The 21,574-nt window shown below is 35.0% G+C and overlaps 4 protein-coding genes across 9 annotated transcripts; 3 read left to right on the forward strand and 1 right to left on the reverse strand.

Moving 5' to 3' along the window:
• The first annotated feature begins 576 nt into the window (after positions 1-576).
• LOC107937794 (protein RKD5) lies at positions 577-7,164 on the forward strand. Of its 6 annotated transcripts, none has more exons than XM_041089497.1 (12): positions 577-595; positions 1,199-1,319; positions 1,401-1,480; positions 1,562-1,641; positions 2,131-2,200; positions 2,279-2,360; positions 2,670-3,457; positions 4,234-4,282; positions 4,416-4,665; positions 5,617-5,864; positions 6,307-6,524; positions 6,695-7,164. In XM_041089497.1, the coding sequence occupies exons 7-12, from the start codon at positions 3,401-3,403 to the stop codon at positions 6,878-6,880; spliced, it is 1,008 nt and encodes a 335-aa protein (XP_040945431.1). In that variant the 5' UTR covers positions 577-595; positions 1,199-1,319; positions 1,401-1,480; positions 1,562-1,641; positions 2,131-2,200; positions 2,279-2,360; positions 2,670-3,400; the 3' UTR covers positions 6,881-7,164. The 6 variants fall into 6 exon arrangements, with proteins under 6 accessions (XP_040945431.1, XP_040945432.1, XP_040945430.1 ...); XM_041089498.1 differs by lacking the exon at positions 577-595 and having other exon boundaries at positions 1,136-1,319; positions 2,670-3,087; positions 3,210-3,457; XM_041089496.1 differs by lacking the exon at positions 577-595 and having other exon boundaries at positions 1,136-1,319; positions 2,670-2,715; positions 2,948-3,457.
• Positions 7,165-8,669: 1,505 nt separating this feature from the next.
• Positions 8,670-11,621, forward strand: LOC107937828 (probable serine/threonine-protein kinase PIX13). Its single transcript, XM_016870808.2, has 6 exons — positions 8,670-9,155; positions 9,242-9,579; positions 10,049-10,184; positions 10,277-10,416; positions 10,636-10,759; positions 10,906-11,621. The coding sequence occupies exons 1-6, from the start codon at positions 9,071-9,073 to the stop codon at positions 11,331-11,333; spliced, it is 1,251 nt and encodes a 416-aa protein (XP_016726297.1). The 5' UTR covers positions 8,670-9,070; the 3' UTR covers positions 11,334-11,621.
• A 1,046-nt stretch (positions 11,622-12,667) lies between these two features.
• LOC107937826 (phosphoinositide phosphatase SAC7) lies at positions 12,668-21,418 on the reverse strand. The gene is made up of 21 exons (XM_016870806.2): positions 20,940-21,418; positions 20,626-20,791; positions 20,445-20,528; positions 20,068-20,195; positions 19,892-19,983; positions 19,300-19,357; positions 19,026-19,082; positions 18,895-18,928; positions 18,683-18,763; positions 18,168-18,274; positions 17,587-17,673; positions 17,417-17,494; positions 17,247-17,317; positions 17,062-17,160; positions 16,799-16,898; positions 16,143-16,251; positions 15,913-15,985; positions 15,252-15,345; positions 14,874-14,966; positions 14,671-14,737; positions 12,668-14,582 (listed from the first exon to the last, which is right to left on the reverse strand). Exons 2-21 carry the CDS (start codon positions 20,771-20,773, stop codon positions 14,452-14,454), a joined length of 1,791 nt encoding a protein of 596 aa, XP_016726295.2. The 5' UTR covers positions 20,774-20,791; positions 20,940-21,418; the 3' UTR covers positions 12,668-14,451.
• On the forward strand, positions 12,676-14,028 carry LOC107937829 (dehydrodolichyl diphosphate synthase CPT3-like). The gene has a single exon (XM_041089502.1). The coding sequence runs from the start codon at positions 12,676-12,678 to the stop codon at positions 13,768-13,770; it is 1,095 nt and encodes a 364-aa protein (XP_040945436.1). The 3' UTR covers positions 13,771-14,028.
• Positions 21,419-21,574: the final 156 nt, after the last annotated feature.

Consider the following 21,574-nt stretch of genomic DNA (forward strand, 5'->3'; position numbering starts at 1 on the left):
TTCTTGAGTTGTTTTTCAATTCACAACATTTAAATTTATTATCTTATTTTAAGATAATCAAATTCGCTACCGTTGGACCCTTTAATAAATTAAAAAAATTATTTTTAATTTGTGTATCTTATAATTAACCTTATTAATAGTAGAAAAAATTTAGGAGGAAGTTTGGTTAGATTTGATAGTTTTTGGTATTTATTCAACCAGATCATTAAGTTGAATTGTTTTTCTTCAAGTTTTGGCTTTTTAATTTATTTTGATAAAATAAATTTTGTTTTCATAATTATTGCTAAGAAAATAAGTTTTCATAAATATATTCTATATAAAAAATAAATTTTCTATAAGAAAATTTAAATTATTTTTACTTTAAATATAATTTTTTCATCATAAAAATTAAAATAAATTATTAAATAAATAAATAAAAACTCAATAATCGGGACAGGCCTGGCCTTGCCTAAGCCGAATCCGAATGGAGGATGTGGGCTGAAGCCACTTAAAGAAAGAAACCCATGTTGGATGGATTAGGCCATAACAAACCATCAACTTTACTTTCAAAAAGAAGAATACCAACCTATCAACTTTGAATCCCGCCATCTCTAAGGTGTGTGTCCTCTCCGGCGCTTTTTTTTATTTTCTTTTTTCACCGTCAGACATCTTTTTTGGTTGACTTACCGGTGATTTTGATGGGGCATGAGAATGAAGACCTATTGATATTGATTTTTTGAATGAAAATGATATCACAATTTTAGCTTGAAAAGAAAAAAAGCCTAAATTTTCACACGAGTTGTTTTTAGTTTCATTAATTTCCATTGTTCATTGATTCCCTTTTCCTGTATAAATGGTCTTCCATCGCTTATTTCCATTTTCTTGACTGTTCCTAATTCTATACCCATGGTTTTTCTTAGATGGAACTGATGTATGGTTTTATTATTTAGGTGTTCAAAATCTCCTTGGAACTAAAAATTTGGGGATTTAATATTGGTTTGTAACAACTCATGAACATGAAAGATCCATGAAAGCCAGAAAGTAAAAAAAGAAAAAAAAATCTTTTAAATTTAAGTTTATGTAGGGAGTTAAAGTAAGATTCATCTACCTTGAGTTGCCTTTTGAAACAAAGCTGACAAAGTTTATTGTTAGTAAATCACATGCTTTTGTAAAGAGGAAGAATAAATGCTTAGTTCTGCAACTGAACAAATATTTGTAGCTAGACTTGGATAATGGGAGAAGGAGAAATCCTAGAAGAAAGATGATTCCAGGCAGCTCCTCTCATTTTATTCCTTGTCATCATCTTCCAATTTGCCACCAAATGGCTACATTTAAAGAAGGTACCTAAGTCCCCTCGAAGATTTGTAGATTATGTTGCAGATTTTCAAATTGTTGACTAGATTTTCATTTTACATGGTTAGGGAGCATCCAAGACTGACAATGAAATCCAACTTTGTGGAGAGATTAAGCAGCTTTTAAAAGATGCTGCTTCCTTTTCGCAGTAAGTGATTTAACATTGAATTTTATTTATTCAGCTTAGCAGTCACAATTGCATGATGAACAAATCTATTCAAATTCATAGGCCGTCTACATTTGCACGATCAGCCAAACTTAAGAGGATGGCAGCTGAATGAACTTGCAAATTGTTTTGCATAGCCATTGGTAAATGACTTATTGATTTTCTCTTCGTATTAGCTAATATGAATTTGATTCTTTTAACAATCTTTTTGTGGTGTTTTGGTTTCATCCAAATTTTGTGCCAATCAAAGGATACATTGTTGATACAGAGATTTGATTAGGATTTAGGCTATGGAACAAAGCTTATGTTCTAGTTTTGTGGACTATCAGGTTGTTTTAGGTGTATTAGGGGAAACCTACTCTCTGTTTATTGGTAAGTTTAACAAGCAAGGACAAATTTAATCCTGAGTATTGAATGAGGTCGTAACTGTTTTCAATTACTTGAACTTTTATTAGATATTGTTTCTTGTTTGTTTATGGTTCATATATTTGTTATTTTCTCTTTCAAGAAAGAGAGCATCATTTTATAAGCACCAAAACCTTGTTTGCTATACTCTAGTTATTTTGCCCCCCCCCCCCCTCAAGTTGTTTCTATATCACCTGTACTGACAGAAGAAAAACTTGGATGTCCAGATCAGGCAGATCGCAGCCAAGAGTTGAAGCTGTCCTATATTTGTATCTGAAAGTTTTGTTCATCTTGAAGGTGGTTCTGTATTTAATGGAACTGTCTAGAAATTGTGTATGCTTGTTTGCTTAATTAGTGTGTTGTCTGCTTGTGTAGGTCATAACTAATGTTGTGCTAATCTTCTGGTTTTGGAGGTCTACTGTTGCTTCCATATCTCAACAACTTGTGCAACCAATTGGTAATGAACTACAATGATTGTGGCAAATTCTTGTGTTATGTTTTCCCTCTTTTTCCTCTCACTGGTTAATAACAATTTGTCTAAGCATGCATGGGTCATTCCATCATATACCTATCAAGTTTGGTAGGGCTGTAGACATGCTTCTTAGTGACGTACTCCAGAAATTAAAGTTTTCCCTTGAGGTCTGAAATGCATCAAATTAAATAAGAACATCAAGAGTTGACAAGAAGCAATTGGATTGGAGGATAACACAAAATTTGAGAAAACCAGTTGTGTATTAACTGAATATGACAAACAACCTTTTTGCAGGTAAGGTCCCTGGAAGACACGGGATTCTTTAAACAACAATGTCCTGGTAAAAAATATCTTGAACTCTAATAATAATTTTAATTTCGATCTCATGTGATAGAATCAGGAATTGAATTCTCCCTCTGGGTTTTGTTTTTCTTATCGCGGTTGTTTATAATGGGGCCTATCTCCAGGGTCAAATTTGCCCATTCCTTGTATGGGATAAATGGATACAATAATGGAAGGATAGATTTTGATGAGTTTTGATTGGTTTTCTGATTAAACCTCCAAAATTGCAGGTTGGAATCATATCCTGGTTGATATTGTGTACCAAGGTTGGCAAGTTTGTTTGTCGACTGGTCTAGAAGAACCAAGGACTTATCTAGCAAAATAGTTTTGTATGCGCTGCCTCTTCACTTCAGGAACTTTGGAATAACATGTATTGTAGAATTCATTCATTTTATTTGTCAAGAGACAAAAGTGAGAAAATTTTGATGTGTTCTTTTTCGTTTTTTTTACTTTGGTTGATTATTCTTTTTCCTTTGGATACCAATTTGGCAGTTATTTTAGTAGATTAACCTGCCCCTCCTCCTTGGAGAACCGTGAGAATGATGGTGGGTGAATGCAATTGTTCTCTCTACTTAGTGGAGCATATCCAACAAACAATCATGGATTGTTTTTCCAACGTTGTGCTTAAGTGATTGGAGGATGCTGTTGTGATATCTAGTAATCATCTATTTGGACTTGTAGTGATGAAGAACAAGGCAAAAGACCCAAGGGGGCATGCAATTCCAAAATATGGACACATGGTAGGGAAGCTAAGAATTTTTGTGTAGGATATGGTATTTACAATAGCATACTTTTTATTTACTTGATAGAGAGGATGCATTTGTTAAGACAAAATTGACTGTATGACTGACACAAGTGTTTATTGTTAGTTTGAGCCTTTAAGGATTATTATTATTATTATTATTATTATTATTATTATTTTCTTTTGGTCTAAAAGAAAAAGAATGAAAAAGAAAAGAAGGAAGGTTGTTAAAGGTTACTTAAAAGCGGGGCCCAATTCTAACTACCAATGCCACTTCTCAGACATGCGGCCAAGGTAAATTAAATACCTTCGTTGATTTAAAGTGGCGAAAGCAGAGATTGGTTGGTCATTACTGCCCCCTCGTCCTAGCCTTCTCCATTTCTCCAACACAAGAAACAGTTGGGTCATCTCATCTCTTACCCAAATTTTGGCTTTTATTGGCCCGGGGGGGGGGGGGAGGGGAAGTGTGTTGTTAATGGCGTTATGGTAATTTTACACAACATATAACATCATCAAAACTCTAAAGCATATGCACCATGTATTTACTATTCAGATGCTTTTACATTATTATTATCATTATACAGTCCAACAAATAATAATAAAATAGAACGTAAAACCATGGTCCAAGACTGACTGGGAGACTCATGCAAACTTGTCCATCTTGACCGTAGACCTTCGGTTCTGTCTGCCTGCCTGCCTGTCCTTTTCTATTTCTTCTACTTCATCCCACATTTGATTCATGTTCTCTTCTTCTTCTTCATGGACTTGTCTCAGGGCCCTTGCCTGACAACTCTCGTAGTCTTTGAAAATACCATCAACAAAGGTAATTAATTAATCCCATACCCTCATCAAACCAAACCAATGCTGCTTTATGATTAAAGAATTGGTTTTTTGTTAGATTTTCTTTTCTGTGCTTGGTTAAAGCCTCTCTTGGATTCTTTTGGTGTTGTTTGCAGAGTTGATCAGAAGCTTGCATGTATACCGATTGGAGAATGGAGAGGAAAATGAGGTTGAGAGAGAGTTTGTGTTCAGAAAAGATGGCCCCTACGTGGAAACTGCAGCAGCCCCTCTTCTTCTATTGCAGGGGGTACCAGCCCACGAGCTTTTCGAAGGCAGAGTTATCGGTTTGTGGCTCTGCTCTTTTGCTTTTCATGCCCACCGTCTTCCTCGTTTCTTCTTCATTCCCTCTTTACTCTCCATTTCCAGGTACGCCGTTTCCACATTTTCTCTTTTCAGCTACTCATTTGCTAGACTGATTGGTTCTATGAATTGGGATCAATTTTATTTCTATGCCTGGATGATTGATTCGTCTATCACACGTGCATGCAAAGTCCGGTTTTTTATTTGAGCATTTCAGTGCAAGACAAAGCTGTTTAATTATTTGGAATTTTAGAAGAGAAATGTTGATTAAACATCAGAATAAAAAATCAGAAGAACCAGATTTCGTGCTCGGATGCACATTTTATGCATCCACATTGCATTTATTGTCACATCATTGTTGAGCCATCTCATCAACTATCATGTTTCACTTTGATTGAGAAAATGTCTCTTGAAACCATTGTTCTGCAATAGTTGAGGCATCTTAGCAGAGGATTTGCCAATTAGAAGTGTCTTTAATGGATTGCAATGTTGTATTTGGTTATTTTCGTTTTCCTTGTTCTGCTAGGGCCATTGTTTTGTCATCTTGATGTCTAACCATATTAAGAATTAGATAGAGATATTCTTTTTCTTCCTTTGTTACAAACTTTTAATGGAGCCATTTTGTTCTGAGTGTCATTTATGTGAATTTATCAAGAGACTTCTGCCTACCGAAACCAGGTAGGCAAAATCAAGGTAAACCCTTCATTACCAATAGCATATTGTCCATATGTCATACTTTGATTTTTCTGCCCCTCTGGGGACATCCGGTAAAATTGGATCGATACTTTGATTTTTCTTAGTTGGACTTTTTCTCACCTGGGTTTTCACTGTTAAAGACTTTTAATGTGAGAACAAGGTCCAGTCTACACTCCAATCCCACCCATGCTTGAGTAGGAAGTGCAAATGTCCTTAACTTCTTCCATTTTTTTTCCATGTCTTTTCGAGCAAGTTTTGACATTCCTTGATTGACTTCTATTTTGCTTTAATGATGCTTTAATGACTTTAGTCATCATGCAGAAACCCGAAGCTGAAGTCTATCCCGACACTTGCAAATGATCTTCAATTGATTTTCCAGAGGGGATGTGGCACCGAAGATAGACGACCATCTAGGGAGTTATCTAAGGAAACTTGTACCAGGGATGGAGATAATCATTACCACTTGAAAAGAAGTCTTCTTGTACTTGATCAGGATCTTAATTGCCTCCCTAATTCAGGCGCTAATTCTGAGTTATTGAAATCTCGACAAACCGAACAAAATGCAACAGGTTCTTTTAGAGCTTCCTTTTTTTGGTAAATGCACATGAATAAGAAGTCGTATATTCTGTGAACAAGGATTTAGTTTGTGTTTGTAATCTTCATAATTGCATATACCAAACTTCTCTGGACTCTGAATTGTATTAATGTTGACCTACAAACACGCAGTTTATTGTTAATATGTACGAACATGTGTGGAAAAAAGGTTTTTCATTTATATGTCCCTAAAAAATGTGAAAAGGTATTCCATATGCCTTTATTTTCCCATGACTTGTCATTCTCAGATTCATTAGTTGAAGACTAGCAGCTATTCACATTGATGAATAATGGCTGATATATTTGTTCTGCATTTTACTAGCAGATTAGCTCTTTTTGTGTGCATTCCTTTCTAAGATCTGAATTTGTCTGCTATTTATGAAGCATAATGTCTTCAAAATTGAGGGAAAACTGCAGGTGTTGCAGTGAAAAAGAAAAAAAGAGCTGACTCTAAGGATGTAGCCAGAATTGCTCTTGAAGATCTTGCAAAATACTTCGATCTTCCTATAGTGGAAGCTTCTAGAAATTTGAACGTTGGTCTCACTGTCCTGAAAAGGAAATGCAGAGAATTTGGTATTCCTCGCTGGCCTCACAGGAAGATCAAGTCCCTTGATGGTCTAATTCGTGATCTCCAGGTCCTTTCTCTTTCCCTTTTGCTGTCATTTTGCCACAAAAATATATATATTTATCGAGGGAAGGGGGTTTGATACTACTGTATACCATCCTGATGGTTGAATTCAGCTCTTATTTTTATCTGGCTGCGATTTTCTTTGAAAGAAAACGACTGAAGACACAAATTATGCAGGAAGAGGCAGAGCAGCGGCAGCAAGACGAGGCTGCAGCCTATGCTGTAGCAAAGAGGCGAATGATGTTGGAGACAGAGAAAGAAAGTATAGAGAAGGAACCTTTCATTGAATTAAAGAGCGAGACGAAGCGGTTTAGGCAGGACATTTTCAAGCGAAGACATAAAGCTAGAGCTCTTAAAAATTAGCACCTATCAGTTTTCAGTGATCAACTTTCTGAACTAGATGATTGATATATTTCTTACTTCACCAAGTCCTACTTAAGGACTATAGTGAGATAAACACTTCCTTATGTGAACTTTTTGCCTGGCCAATATTGTCACTAGTCACTATGCTCTAGGACTATGAGCAAATGCATTGTAAAGTTCTCGTTACAGGCTTCATATATGTATGGGTCCTTTAAGTGGTGCTAATTTAAAACTTGTAAATGATCTTTTTCACTATCATTTTAAAATAATTTTCACATTTAATATATTACTAGGCATTGATTAACATTTTCAGTTATGTATCGAATATTGAGTCTTAGGTAGTGTTCACTTTACCTTCATGATGTTTAATTGTTCCTTGAGTAATCATCTTTGGAGGTAAAAATATCATGGAAGCCTCTATGCTAGAAGTCAAATTGCTTTTCCCCTATACTAAAAAATGGGTAATTTAGGCTTGTATGTAAGATCAAAGAGCAAATTGATACTTTCTGGTAAAACTTTCATTCATGTGTACTATTAAAAACTAGTGTAATTGATGGAATAAAAAAAAACACGCGGTGAGCCACTTATACCATAAGTTGGCATATAAGAATAAATTTTTAACAGTAGAATTTGATGAAATTTTTAATAGAAAGATTAATTTTCTCTTTGATTTATCATATAAAGACTAATTTATTCATTATTTAAATAAAAAAAATATAAAATCCAACTTTTAATATAGTATGCAAGTTTCAGTGTAGTTTTACCCATACTCGGACAATGTAGCTTGAAAGAACAGTTAGCTTAGATGTTATTATACGTATGAAGTACACACGTCTAGATATGAAGCGTCTGCTAGAACCGAGGTTGAAATTTCATAGCTTTTTGTTCCCTCGGTGGATTTCAGTTTCATAGGTCCCATTTTCATCTTTTTATTTTTTAAAGTCCCTCTCTCTGATATGCTTTTATGTTTTTCACTTTTGGAAACCATCACCTGAGGCAGCGTAGGAATTTAATAAAAAAAAAAGGGTCATCCAATGAGACAATGGTCATCAAAACCGAGTAGGAGTAGGAATGTTTATTATGTTATTAATGGGTTTCATTTTTTTATAAGTGCTGCTCTATGCGTTTCCACTTATTTTTGACCACACACTATCCTACTACGTGCACTCGTTAATTCCATTCCCATTCTGAATTCAACCAACCAATTATTCATGTTCATATAACCACTACCTTCTACGTTAACCATAAATAAACAAAAATTAACTTATTCATGAATAATGATGTTATTCATTATCATCATCTTTTCATTCAGAAAGTTGACGTGACCTAGATATTACAATCAAAGTAATAACAGCAGGCCAGAGGGTGCTGCCATTGCAATATTCAAGTGGTAAATTACAGGGTTACTCAATTTCAAAAATAATTATTCAAAAAATTTTATTTAAATCACTAAATTATTTAAAAAATTTTATTTAAGACACTAAGTTATTAATTTTTTTTTAAAGTTCAACTAACATGTTCCAAGCGATGATTCGGTAATTAATATAATGAATCAGTGCACATCAACAAATGGAATAACATCTAGCAGAAGACCATATAGCAGCAGTATAAATAGCTCAATGAATTAACCAAAAACTTTCAAATGATTCAATGACCATTTTGTAATTTTTTAAAGTTAAATGACTAAAATGTAAACTGAACTTTATTACCCATATCAATTAATTAATCTATTGCTACGTCATGGTTAGTTATCACGCGCCTATATTCAGCTTCCATGGTTGGTGAAGCTATAGTATTTTAGTAAACGACAATATTAAGAGCAGAACAGTAGCAAAAATATTATTATATAAGTCACGTTTTTTTTCCTATCCATTATTTTTATATTCAAACAAGCAAAAAATTTAATTCTTTTTTTGCCGAGGAAACTGGAAAGTTGATTCCTTGCAACAGCCAGGAAAGCAAGGGGGCCATTCTAAAAGCATAGAACAAAACACACACACACACACACAAGAAAAAAAGCTTGAAAACCCCACCTTTTTCCACTATCTTTGATTTATTATATAAATATCCAAATGCGTTTTTATCTACAACTTTAACAGTTCTAAATTGTATTGCAAAGGATGCTGTTTTTGTTCCCCATACAAGGCTTTTGATAAGAGAGATTTAGCAGAATTTGTTGTATATATCAATATGGGTAATTGCTGGGGATCTGGTTCTTCTGATACAGATGCTACTACTCATGTTTACAGCTCCACCAATCTTCCTACTACCCCAGGTTAATTACTTGTTCTTACCTTAACTGTGTGGTGTTGTGTTTATGCTAGTTTTCTTTTAGTCAACGGGCTTGTTTCTCTGCAACAGGTACATCAAATAATTGCAGCAACAACATGGAATCTTCAGTAACCAGTAGTATTAGCAACAGCAGGAGTCAATTCTCTGTATCAGTAAGTGAAATAGTGGAGGAGGAAGTACCAGATGGGCAAATCCTGGAAACATCAAACTTGAAAGTCTTCACTTTTGCAGAGCTAAAGGCTGCAACTAAGAACTTCAATACACTGTTGGGCGAAGGGGGATTTGGTAAGGTTTACAAAGGTTGGTTGGATGAGAGAACTTTAACACCTTCCAAGGTTGGCTTTGGAATGATTGTTGCCATTAAGAAATTGAAGCAAGAAAGTGTTCAAGGCTTTGAAGAGTGGCAGGTAGATGCATAAATTTCTGATGTTAGTGTTTATCTTCAATTTCATCTCTATCTTGTCCTTCAAGAAACGAATACCGGAATAACAAAAGACCTTAATAATTTACCGGTCGGCCGGCCGGTAGATTCATGGGAAAAAAAGAAGAAAAAGCAAGATGCTTTTAGCTTTGTCAAATTAAACCTTTATTTCTTAACCCCACCAAAGAAATTTTCTAACTACATGATGGCAATGCGGGTTCCACGTCTCATGTCTGACCTATTTTCTCATAGAACGATTGACTATAATCTGCAGCTCTAATGACTTATTATGTTTCTGTATGATGACCGTCACTTTCTTCTAGCTGTATTTTTTGGCAATTCCTTGAATTTAACAGCTTTGAATAGTCATATGCATTCAAGACTCCGTCTATCAGTGCCAGCAATTAGTATGGCCTTTTTGTTTTTTCCGCATTTAATTCGTCTTTTTTTTGCAGTCAGAGGTGAACTTTCTAGGAAGGTTATCTCACCCCAATTTGGTTAAGCTGTTGGGATATTGTTGGGAAGATAAAGAGCTGCTCCTTGTGTACGAGTTCATGCAGAAAGGAAGCTTGGAAAATCATCTATTTAGAAGTAAGCTTAAGACTTTCGAATATAAACAAGAAAAAAAAGTTCATCTCCATGGATAATTCATGTTTGATTTGCTTGATTATTTGTTTATGCAGGAAATCCATCAGTTGAACCTTTATCTTGGGAAACCAGGCTTAAAATCATCAACGGAGCTGCTCGAGGTCTAGCTTTTCTACACTTTTCTGAGAAGGTCATTTTTAGAGATTTCAAGGCCTCTAATTTATTGCTTGATGGGGTTAGTCCTTATTTGCCTCATTATGCTCCACTAGATTTCAATGGATATATAGCATTTGAAGTAGACTGATAGAGCTAAAATTCAGTGACCATTCAATAGAACAAATGAATATTTGCCTGTCTTGCTATATTTGTAATAAAGGAATCCATCATGTTACTTTTCAATCATAAAGTAATATTCCCATTCCGAGAGCAACACATAATGGTTTTGATTCTACAGCACTACAATGCAAAAATATCAGATTTTGGCTTGGCTAAATTGGGGCCTTCTGGTGGAGACTCGCATGTAACTACCAGGGTTATGGGAACATATGGTTATGCTGCACCTGAATACATTGCAACAGGTAATATGATGATATGCCATTCCATTCTTGATATATTGTTCGACAACTGCTAAACATGAGGCTACTCATTCAAGTAGCATTTCACATGTGTGCAACAATACTTACTTTTGCAGTTGCTAATGTTAACGTTCCGATTATGCCAACAGGACATTTATATGTGAAGAGCGATGTGTATGGATTCGGTGTGTTGTTGCTTGAGATAATGACAGGCTTGAGAGCATTGGATACAAAACGACCAGATGGACAGCAAAATTTGGTGGATTGGCTTAAACCAACACTATCCCATAAAAGGAAGTTCAAAACCTTTATGGATGCACGGATTGAGGGCCAGTATTCATCTAAGGCAGCAACACAAACAGCCGAGCTCACTCTGAAATGTCTAGAGCATGATCCTAAAAATCGTCCATCGATGAAACAAGTTGTGGAAGCATTAGAACGGATCGAATCACTAAACAAGGAAAGACCAAAGGAGTCCTCTAAATCCGGTTCCATTCATTCCTCAACTACGCCTAGGCATAGACAACAATCTAGTAGTCAGCGTCCACAGTTTCATTCAAGGCAACATGGCACTTGAGCAGCAGTTCCTCCAACAGTACTAAAACTTGGGCTCAGGATCCTGCATTGTATTATGGGTATTTGTGGTTTGCATAACTGTGTTTTCACCTGTTTTTTTTTTTAATTAAAATGATGGGATTATCATGATTATTCTTTTAGAGATTTCTCCATGTATTATAATTTAACAAATTTTGTAACAGAAGTCTTCGTAGTTCATACATATGTTTTGTTTTGTTTTGTTTTGTTATGGTGACTACAATATATTTGTAAATGGAGAAGATTATTGAATGTCTTAAATTTGCTGCAATTAATGTTTTGATCTGGTTTGTTAATTGCAGGCTAAACCAAAGGTAAAAGAGATGTAGATGAGATCTTGATAAACAGTATTCATTATGTTTTTTTTTTTTTGGTTCCAAACAAGCCTTTCATGATCATACTATTATATATATATGTATATATATAAAAGAGAATTTGACAAGCTTCTTGAATCAAGTATAAATAGCTAGCAAACATTTATGTTGATGTTTATGTTTATCAGTTAATGTATGCCTAACATTCTTAATTTCTTTTTAATTATCAGCTTTCAAAGTAATGGTTTTTTATTTGTTGTAAAGAAGAAAAAGATAGTTTTTTTAACATGAACCGTATATTTAATTTGATAAAGAAGCCCACATCCATAAGTGCCCAATTACCGAACAACAATTTTGGAAAACAAAATTTCCATTTTTGTTCTTAGTTCCTTTCAATCAGTTCCTGCTACAGCTGTCGTGTCGCTGAAAATAAATGCAAGTTGGTTCTAATTTACCAATAACCATCCATTCAAAATCCAAATTCGTCCACTTCAGTTACAAATTTCAATCTTGATTTGTTTTTTTATTCAATTTAGTTCTCCTTTGTATACTCTATAGGCTTTTTCAGTTCAATTAATTGATGTATTTTCCACGTTCGTCTCTTGTCCTTTCTACCACCATTTCTAATCTAATTTCTCTGCTCTTTTTTTTTTTTGGTATTTCCTTTTCTAATATTCTTGTTCTTGATTTCATTTTTTTTCATTCATTCAAAGTCCTTTTTTTGTAATTATTTTGGGTTCCTCAATGCTTAATTTTTGTTCAGACACCTAAAAAAATTGTTTGTTTCTTTTAAGGTTGATTTGGGTGGAGACATATTGGTCTCATTAGAGTCTAAATTAAAAAAAAAAAAAAGTGGATACTGTTTTCAATAATCGAGATTTATTTATGTGCTATATAGGTGTTTGTAAGAATACTGAAACTGACCCTTTTTTTTTTTGCTGAATTTCAACTGAAATTTGCTTATTTATAGAGTAACAATAATATAATTTTCTCTACTGAAGCAGGTCAATAATGGTGACATCTGTTCCAAATAAAGTGGGAAACTATAGTAGCACTGGCAATGGTGTGCATAAGCTGTTTTTTGACGACATAACTAATTTTCTGAGGAGATGTTTATTTCGTGTCCTGTCTGTTGGTCCTATCCCCACTCACCTTGCTTTCATCATGGATGGAAACCGAAGGTATGCAAAGAAGCAGAATCTGAAAGAAGGAGAAGGCCACAAAGCTGGCTATCTGGCTTTAATGTCTCTGCTTTGTTACTGCTATGAATTAGGAATCAAGTATGTTACTATATACGCTTTCAGCATTGAGAATTTTAAGAGGCGACCCGATGAGGTTCAAAGCTTGATGGATCTGATGCTAGAGAAGATGGAGGCTTTGCTTATGGAAGAAAGCATTGTGAGTCAGTATGGTATCAGGGTGTGTTTCATTGGTAATTTGAGACTCTTGAGTGAGCCTGTCAGGGCTGCAGCGGAAAAGGTAACGAAGGTCACATCTAACAACAGTAAGGCTATGCTTTTAGTCTGCGTGGCCTATACTGCATCCAATGAAATCGTGCATGCTGTGGAAGGATCCTGTAAAGAAAAAGAAAAGGAGTTTCGACTGTGCAACTTGAACAATAACGTGATGGATGATGTTAAAGAGGGTGAGAAGGTTAATGGTATGGTTGTGCATGATATTCAAGACTTTTACGAGGATACATCAGTCGAATCTCAAGGATTAAAGCAGGGTAAAGGTTGCAATGGGGCACCATATCATGCCTGTGAATCTTTTGAGTCTAACTGGGACCAAGTTCTAACTTCCAAGGCAAGTAAAAGTGGCGAAGTTTCTGAAGGTTTTCGAAATTTGAGACAGGAGGTTCCTGTGATAAAACTGGTAGATATTGAGAAACACATGTATATGGCAGTTGCACCTGATCCCGACATGCTAATTCGAAGCTTTGGTGAGAGCCGCTTAAGCAATTTTCTACTTTGGCAAACTAGTAACTGCCAATTGTATTCTCCTGCAGCATTGTGGCCTGAGATAGGTTTGTCACAACTGGTGTGGGCGATATTAAAATTCCAACAATCCCATTCCTATCTGGAGAAAAAGATGAAGCAGTTATAGTACTTATCATGCAAAGGCAAATTTGTATTTGCTAGTATAATTTATTGTCATATTGCCTTGCCCTTAACATTCAAGGCAGATGAAGAAACCGAATTCGCCAACCTTAATACACAAGGCAGTTCCACTTTTAGTTGCAGAAAAATTTGGTTTAAGACTGCCCACTTTCTTATATTTGTTGACTTGAGAGTCTTGTAGCGTAATGTGATTCTCTTGGTTCTCAAATTCTACATATGAATTGAAAATGAATGTGTTCTATCATGCTCCAACTTATCTTGCATTATTGGTCTATTGCTTGAAAAAGAAGGTTCAATGGCAGTGGTTCACCTAAACTTGGACTTGTTCTCAAACGACAAAAATGTCATGATTAGTTAAAACTTTATGGTTAACACACAGACAGCAAAAGTCATTAATAGTCAACATAAGTTGTCATAATATGATTTCATAATTCCAATGAAGAATGGACTGTGATACAAGGCACGAGGTGAAATAACATTTATAAGTAACAAATGGGGGAAAAATATACTGTTTGTAGTTTAATGTTTTGATAATGGCAAAATAAAAATATAATCGAGGTATTGAAACTAAATGGACGACAAAAATATGTATGAAAGAATAACTATGATTCAGCAAGATGGAAGTTTTTTATTTGTCATAGCATGTCAGAATATGCTATGTATATAATCAACGTCGTGGTTTATGCAAACGAGGACGGTTGCAGAAAATCCTGCCGTTAGCCTTCACAACTGCAGCAATACCAATGCTTATGGTAGCCCACAAAGCTGAGAAAAATAAGTGTCGAAGATCGTATCGAGCTGCAGATGGCGAAAACAAACATTATGTCAAATTATCTTTTGTGGTAATGAAGCCATAAGTCATCGCCAGATTAAGATGTCAACTAACCTTGACTCAGTGACAATATTGTGAAGAATAACCCTAGTGAGACCAAACAAAAAGCTGCTGGGAAGTGCTGCAGAAAGAAAAAAAATATTGAACTTAAGGACAATTAGGACAGCTAAAAGTTTTCAACACAGATAAGGAACACATACAATTAAGTCACAAACAAAAGCATAGTGTGTGCGAGTATCTCTTTATGCTATACTTACAGCTACAGCCTCAAGGCCTCCTTTTTGTGATGGAGGTGTCATATCCCGGCTAACAGAAACAATGTAATGTCCTTGCAGGAGATCGATCGCATCCTTCATGCATATCACCAATAGAGGAAGTCAGTTTCCATATTGAATACCATTGTAGAAAAGATGGTCATCCCTTTACAACTGGTGGTCACTTATGAATATAAAAGGATTTGCTAGCATTAGAATTAGGGTAAGAAAAACGACTAAAAGATCATGTTACCACCCTAATCCCACCCCATGCATTCAGACAGCTAAGAAAAGGTGACGGTAAGCACATATAGTTTGACATACTAACCTATTTCCTAATTATTGTGAGTACTACTACTAAAAGAAACAAAGTATTCATACCTGTTTTGTTCCATCAGAAAAGTTATTAAAATAATATCGACCAAGGGCATTATAAAAATCATTAAGGATCCCTTGAACAGTTCGCTTACCATACCTACAGATCACATGAAACAGACAGGTCAGACCCCATTGATCAATCCCAAAAGGGCACATAAAATATAGGTTCAATGATGAACAAAAAGAGGTCAAAATAGTCATATTTTCAGAGATGCACACAAAGCAATAACTGATCATATTCAAAGTGCCCCAAGGCTAATCAAATATCAGTTCTAGATTTCACTATGGTTCTAAGGTCAAATGCCTTTTTAACATGTTCTTAATATGCTTAAGAACAAGATCAAATTACATAAACAATTCAAATGCCTTATTTTATCTTCAAAATGCAGATGCCGTAATTTCTTAAAACAACATGAAATCATTCTAAAGAGAACTAATAAGGGTCACTAACAACTATGCTTTTGAGATCTTTTCAGCTTAAAGAACAAACTCATAGAGCATAATATTAGTGTCCATTCGAATTTAATATTAATGGCAGTATTCTCATACAATGATGGATATAGCAACTAACATTTTTTAAACTTTTCATCAGGATTTGGATGTGAGCTAATTGTACAAAGATGCGGATTAACACTCAATCGGTAAAATAAAGATGCAGATGTACCGGACAAAATCTCCTTTCAGTGCAGGAGTGCCAGAATATTGTATGCTTACGTCATCCCCATGATTAGCCCACACTGAACATGTACAAACATTTAAAAGCAAGTTTAGTTCAGGAAATCAATTTTATACACAATACCAATTTATCCAAAAACAAATAAGCAAATTGATATATGATAGAAAGAGCCAATAGTAATAAGCAAATTATTAAAAAAAGAAAATGGAAATACTTACATATTTTATACTTTTCATCAAGATTTGTGTGTGAGCTAATGGTTTCTTCAGCAGCAAAAACACCAATTCTCCTAAGCTGGAGTTCCAACATTTTCCTACCTATCATGCTCTGCAAACATCGATTAGCATAATTATGGAAATGAAAAACACTAAAAATATGGGAAACAAGAATAAAAGGTAACTACATGCATGTATGTGTACACACACCTCTCCTTGAGTGTGTGTCAGTGTCTGTGTCTCCGAGAGAGAGCTTTACATTGCAACTTAACAACAAAAGAAACAAATATGCTAAGAGATAGCCCTCATACATCAAATTCAAAACTTTAAGAGTTGTTGGTTTAGTTACAGGAAGCACTATCAAAGGTCGGAAACATCCATCTATGTATATTTTATAGTAATAGTTGGCATTCATTGTAGTACTTAATACACCTCCTGTGAAATATCACTCTCATAACTAACAACCATACAGAAAGAACAGCATTCAGAAAACAAAGGTTATCTGTAGAGGTTTGAACAGGGCCTGAAATTGTCACAGCAGGGAAGCACTAAGCAGTAAGCATAAGTTTGCTATCCGAAAAGACATCAGCCGCATGTATGTTGTGTCACGATAGACAAAGCCAAGATCAGAAGTATCTCTTCAATTTAAGTGGACTCACCTGTGTAACATTGGTGCGGTCTAAGCAATCAATACAATTAGTCCTTACAACTCCAAGTTGCTCTTTCATTTTCTCACCCTTGTCGTTCAACAAGAGGTACCTATTAGTTTTGGACAAACAGAACCCAACATTAATCACTATATTTCATTGCTACAAACTTTTTCTAAGGGAACAGTATACAAAAACCTGTCCTTGCAAAATCAATCAAATCAAAAGTGCACCAGGAACAGTTACCAAATTGTATTTCAATTATCCAAACATACCCATTTTTGTCAAGAAAATCTGCAATTTGATCATAGAGGATCGAAAGGCGCTCAAAATGAACATGTCCACAGATCTTATGGAAATCAAAGTGAATATATCTGCAAGATCACAGGTCTTCGAATAAAACATAACTGAAAAAAAAATAAAAAAGAACAAGAAAGATTTAGATAAACAAAAACTGTACCTTAAATCGTCACTAAGTATAGGTTGCACTGCACTTGCAAACTTTTCACTTAAGCGTCCCTCACCTCCAGTCTGGTAAGAGATATAGGGGCACATGATCAAACATTTGAGGATGTTTACTATAATAAATTACAATTACATACTGCACAGCGATAGTCAACCAATGCTCACCGTGTTGACAAGATCGATAGCTAGGACAGATCCATATTTTTTCCTTAGATCCAGAAAATGCCTCTCAGCTACTCGTGGCTGCATAATATGCCATAATACCAGAAAAGTCGGTGACGGTAGAAAAAATTCATGTGTGCAATGAAATAGCGGTGATAAATTAACGCACTTACAGCTTCTTCAGGTTTTACAATCTCAAACTTAGGCTTATAAGTCAAATCAACAATTTGCTCCCAAAGAAACGGCATTGACCCCCGAACCTGTAAGAGGCAAATCAGGGAGAGAGTTTATAACATTCTGATCTAATAAGTCACACAACATGAGAAATATGGCCCTCATAACTTGGACAGGGAATATTTGCGTACACCCTTATTTAAGCTTTCCAAGAATTATAAACACAGTCTCTTTGGACTTAGTTCAACTTTATTTCACACTAAAATAATGTATAATACCACTTCATGTAGTGAACTTTTCAATCCCCTAATGGAGTTGTTAGGATGCATATTCAGCGTTGTGATTCAGAATCACTAGACAGACTCCTTTTTTCCTTTTTCATATAACCATTCAAATATTGCAAGGGTAGGAGTAAGCAAGGAACATATCTGAACTTTTACAAGTAATCTTCTCCTTTAGCATTACGGACTATATACTTGTGCTTGGTACTGATCTAAAAAAAGTTAAGGACTGGAAAGGAGGCCAAAATTCGTAACATATTGGTTTTATACATAGAGATTAAAATAGTAATGACTGTTACCTGAACAAATGACGCAGTAAAACCATTCATCTGCACAATTTGCTCTGTTTCCACAAAATTTGCAACATATCCATCAGGATCAGCTCCTCTTCTCCACATTCGGGTTCCTTTCAAACAATGTAAACAGTAATCAATGAGACTAGCTTGTCTGCATAAGGCCTAAAATATTTGAATTTAAGAAAATGTACCGGGTTTTTAAATCATTTATCTATCATAAATCCATTTCCTATTTCCCCCCAAGCTCAAAATGGGCGGGAAAACCTTCTGGATAATATTTCATACAAATGAAGAAATTTATAGAGTACAAGCATGATATAGAACTTGCGAAAGGTATATATTTGTTCATCTTAAAAAGGAGAATCTATAATAGTACTAATCTACTAGATTTCCATTGCTTTTGCATCGTCCAAAAATTGAAATCCTTCCCTCCCACAGAAGAAATTTGAAAAAAAAAATTTGCAGACAAAATAAGCCAGGCTAAAAAATATTGAAGAGGCATTTCTAGCTTTGACTACCATTTCTCCGGGTACACCTCCTAGCAATCAATGTAATATCAACAATTTCTTTTCCGATGGCTGCTTGGAAGTTATGAAAACCTGATCAGCAGTTAAGGGCATGCTTCAAATAGGAAGGCATAAAATTCAACACCAATAATGAATTAGTTAAAAATGGAATAAGAACTTCTCATGCCAAAAGGTTCTGAAATTAATAGTTTCATCAAGGATACTCCCTTGGACAACTGGAAGCAAATATGGATCAAGCTGCAGCCATAAAAACCAAAAGTAGTTAGCTTGCTAAAATGAAAATGAAGGAAATTTGGTGCATGAAACTGCAAAGCTACTCAAGAAAAAGACTCGCCTTGTTGTCTATAAGTACTTCCAACATATAATTGTTCCAAAGAAATCTGGGTTCTGCCTGTGGCAAACATTTGGGAACATAATGAAAAGCCTCTTAGTAACTTAGAGGCATCGAAGAATCACATAGAAATTTTGATGAATATTGAACACTGAACTAATAAAAACTACCATAAAAGCAAAACAGTTTGAAGTTAGTGGCAGATCATCTAATCTCATAAAATAGAAAACAAAGGGAGCAATCCATGTATTAGTTACTTAAATTTTGAACAATTTACCTGTCTCCAAAGAGGAAGCAATTTAGATTCATCTCCCAGATCATTTAATCGCTGAGCACTGTTGAATAACAAATCTATAATGGTTACTTTCACCATAAATAAAATATTTAAAGAAAATATAACAACTTATAAAAATGAAAAACAGAAAGTTACATAATTGTTAATAATTCCAAAAGTACCTAGCTTAACGGATATCTATAGGAAGTTTGCAAGCTGTTTGATCATATACTATTGCCCTTCATTCACAAATTAAAATCTTGATGATTATACTGGAACAACTTAATGGTTGATAGTTAACTTTAACATGTTAAAGGCCCAGTTTCCTGCTTTGTCTTGCAACATGCTATGTTGCTCATGAATGTGCTTCCTATGTGATATCTCAAATCTACAGAACAGAGTCATATATAAAATCGATTCATTTGCTAGTGTGTCTAAAGGGAAATTACAATGTACCCCTCCTAGGATTGCTAAATATAAACTGCTTCGGTTGGAAGTTTTCCAAACAGTTTTTGCTCGACATGTGACTGTTTTGAGATAGAAAATTGCTCTTAGTAGGCATATATACAAGGCCTAAGTTTAGACAATAGTTCACCTCAGCGTTAAATTGGTGTCATAAGAGAAAAAGAGACCACAAGTCTTCTCTGCAACTTTGAGCAGCCCAGCAAATTCACTCTCCACCTTTTTCTGCCAAATATATAAGGTTCTTGTGTTAATCAATCAATTGAATCACCCTTTCTAGAAGAAAAAGTGAGGAAATAGCTTATGTACCTGTTCTGGAGGAGAGGTTTTAAGAGAATGATCACATGGAAGAATTCTCAAGGACATGACTTTGAATATAGGATGCCCCAAGTAAGATCCAACACATTCACGCTCCGTTATAACAATTAAATATGATCCTAAACACATAAATTCAACGCATCAAATTGATTGGAGAGAAACCACCAGCTCAATTCTGAGAAGATAATCAAAACAACAAAAGAAAAAAAGAAACCAATTCTGGTCTCATTGGATCTTGCAGATCCATATACCCTACTGATCTAATCAGGCACTATATTTTCACTGCAATTAGGTCCCTTTCTGAAGTTTTTCCATTATGATTTAACCAAACCAATAGAATTCAAAATTTTCATAGCAACCTATTATACCTGCAACAAGCTTTAGCATTCCAACTACACCAAAAATTGTCTGAATCTTAGGAACACGAACAGAGCCGCATTCTGGAATAGCATCTATAGAACAGACAAATACATCCAGTAAAACATCTAGCACTTAACGTCGAAAAAAAAAGGCATAAGCATAGCAAATAAGTAACCAAAAAAAACCCACCAATGAGCTTCATTGAGGCATCAGCACGATTAATTTTCAAAGACGAAGCAGAAGAGCCATCGGTGGGTTCAATCACATACTCATCAGGAAATTCCCATAACCGCAGTCTTGTATATAGCTTTTGGCATGACTCTGCCCTCTCCATCATTATTGGAATTCTATTTCACTACAAAATCATATAAAAGGAAAAAAAAATTTAAAAAAAAAACCAACAAACTTTGATGTAGAGTTGGATCAAGCTGAAGGGAATAATCGAAAATTGCAGGTTTCAAAAGCAACCCAAGAGAGGAAATAGACGAAAAAGAAAAGGGTACCCGGTAAAAAGTTGAATAAAGGCAAAAACTTTAAGTGGAGAGTGAGATCTGAGTTCCCTGGTCGAATAACAACTAAAGAGAAAGAGAGCCTTTTTTTTTTGTTCTTCTTCAAGTGCAGCGTGTCTTGCAAAAAAGTAAAGAAACTATAACGAGAAACAGGCAAAAACAAAGCCTGATAGATTAACGTTGTTGAATGATGTTTATGTGTTTTTTTTTTTTTCTTTTTCTTTTTATTCTCTTCCTCTTCTGTTATGTTTCGTTGAGGGGAGGAATTCAAACGGTAATTGGCTAATAAAAGGAAAAGAAATAAGGGCTGGACGACTACTATTATGCCTATGTCTGGGGTTTGTATCAACTAATTATATGCTAACGTGGGTTCCATTCGATGCTTCCAATCCTTACCCACTAATGGGGCATCATTGGACATAGTCAATATCTATTGCTAACAATAGTATTCTTTTATTCCCTTCCTCCATTCCCCCACAAATTAAAGCACTCCATCCATATAACTTACGACTATATATATTTTATTATTAACTTGCCTCTGAAAATGGTTAAGACTGTACAGAATGCAGATGAAGTTGATGCCTTTCATTTCTAAATGCTACATTTGTTGGATTTTCTTTCTAAATATG

Source organism: Gossypium hirsutum, chromosome D03, assembly GCF_007990345.1.
Source record: "Gossypium hirsutum isolate 1008001.06 chromosome D03, Gossypium_hirsutum_v2.1, whole genome shotgun sequence".
Taxonomy (NCBI): domain Eukaryota; kingdom Viridiplantae; phylum Streptophyta; class Magnoliopsida; order Malvales; family Malvaceae; genus Gossypium; species Gossypium hirsutum.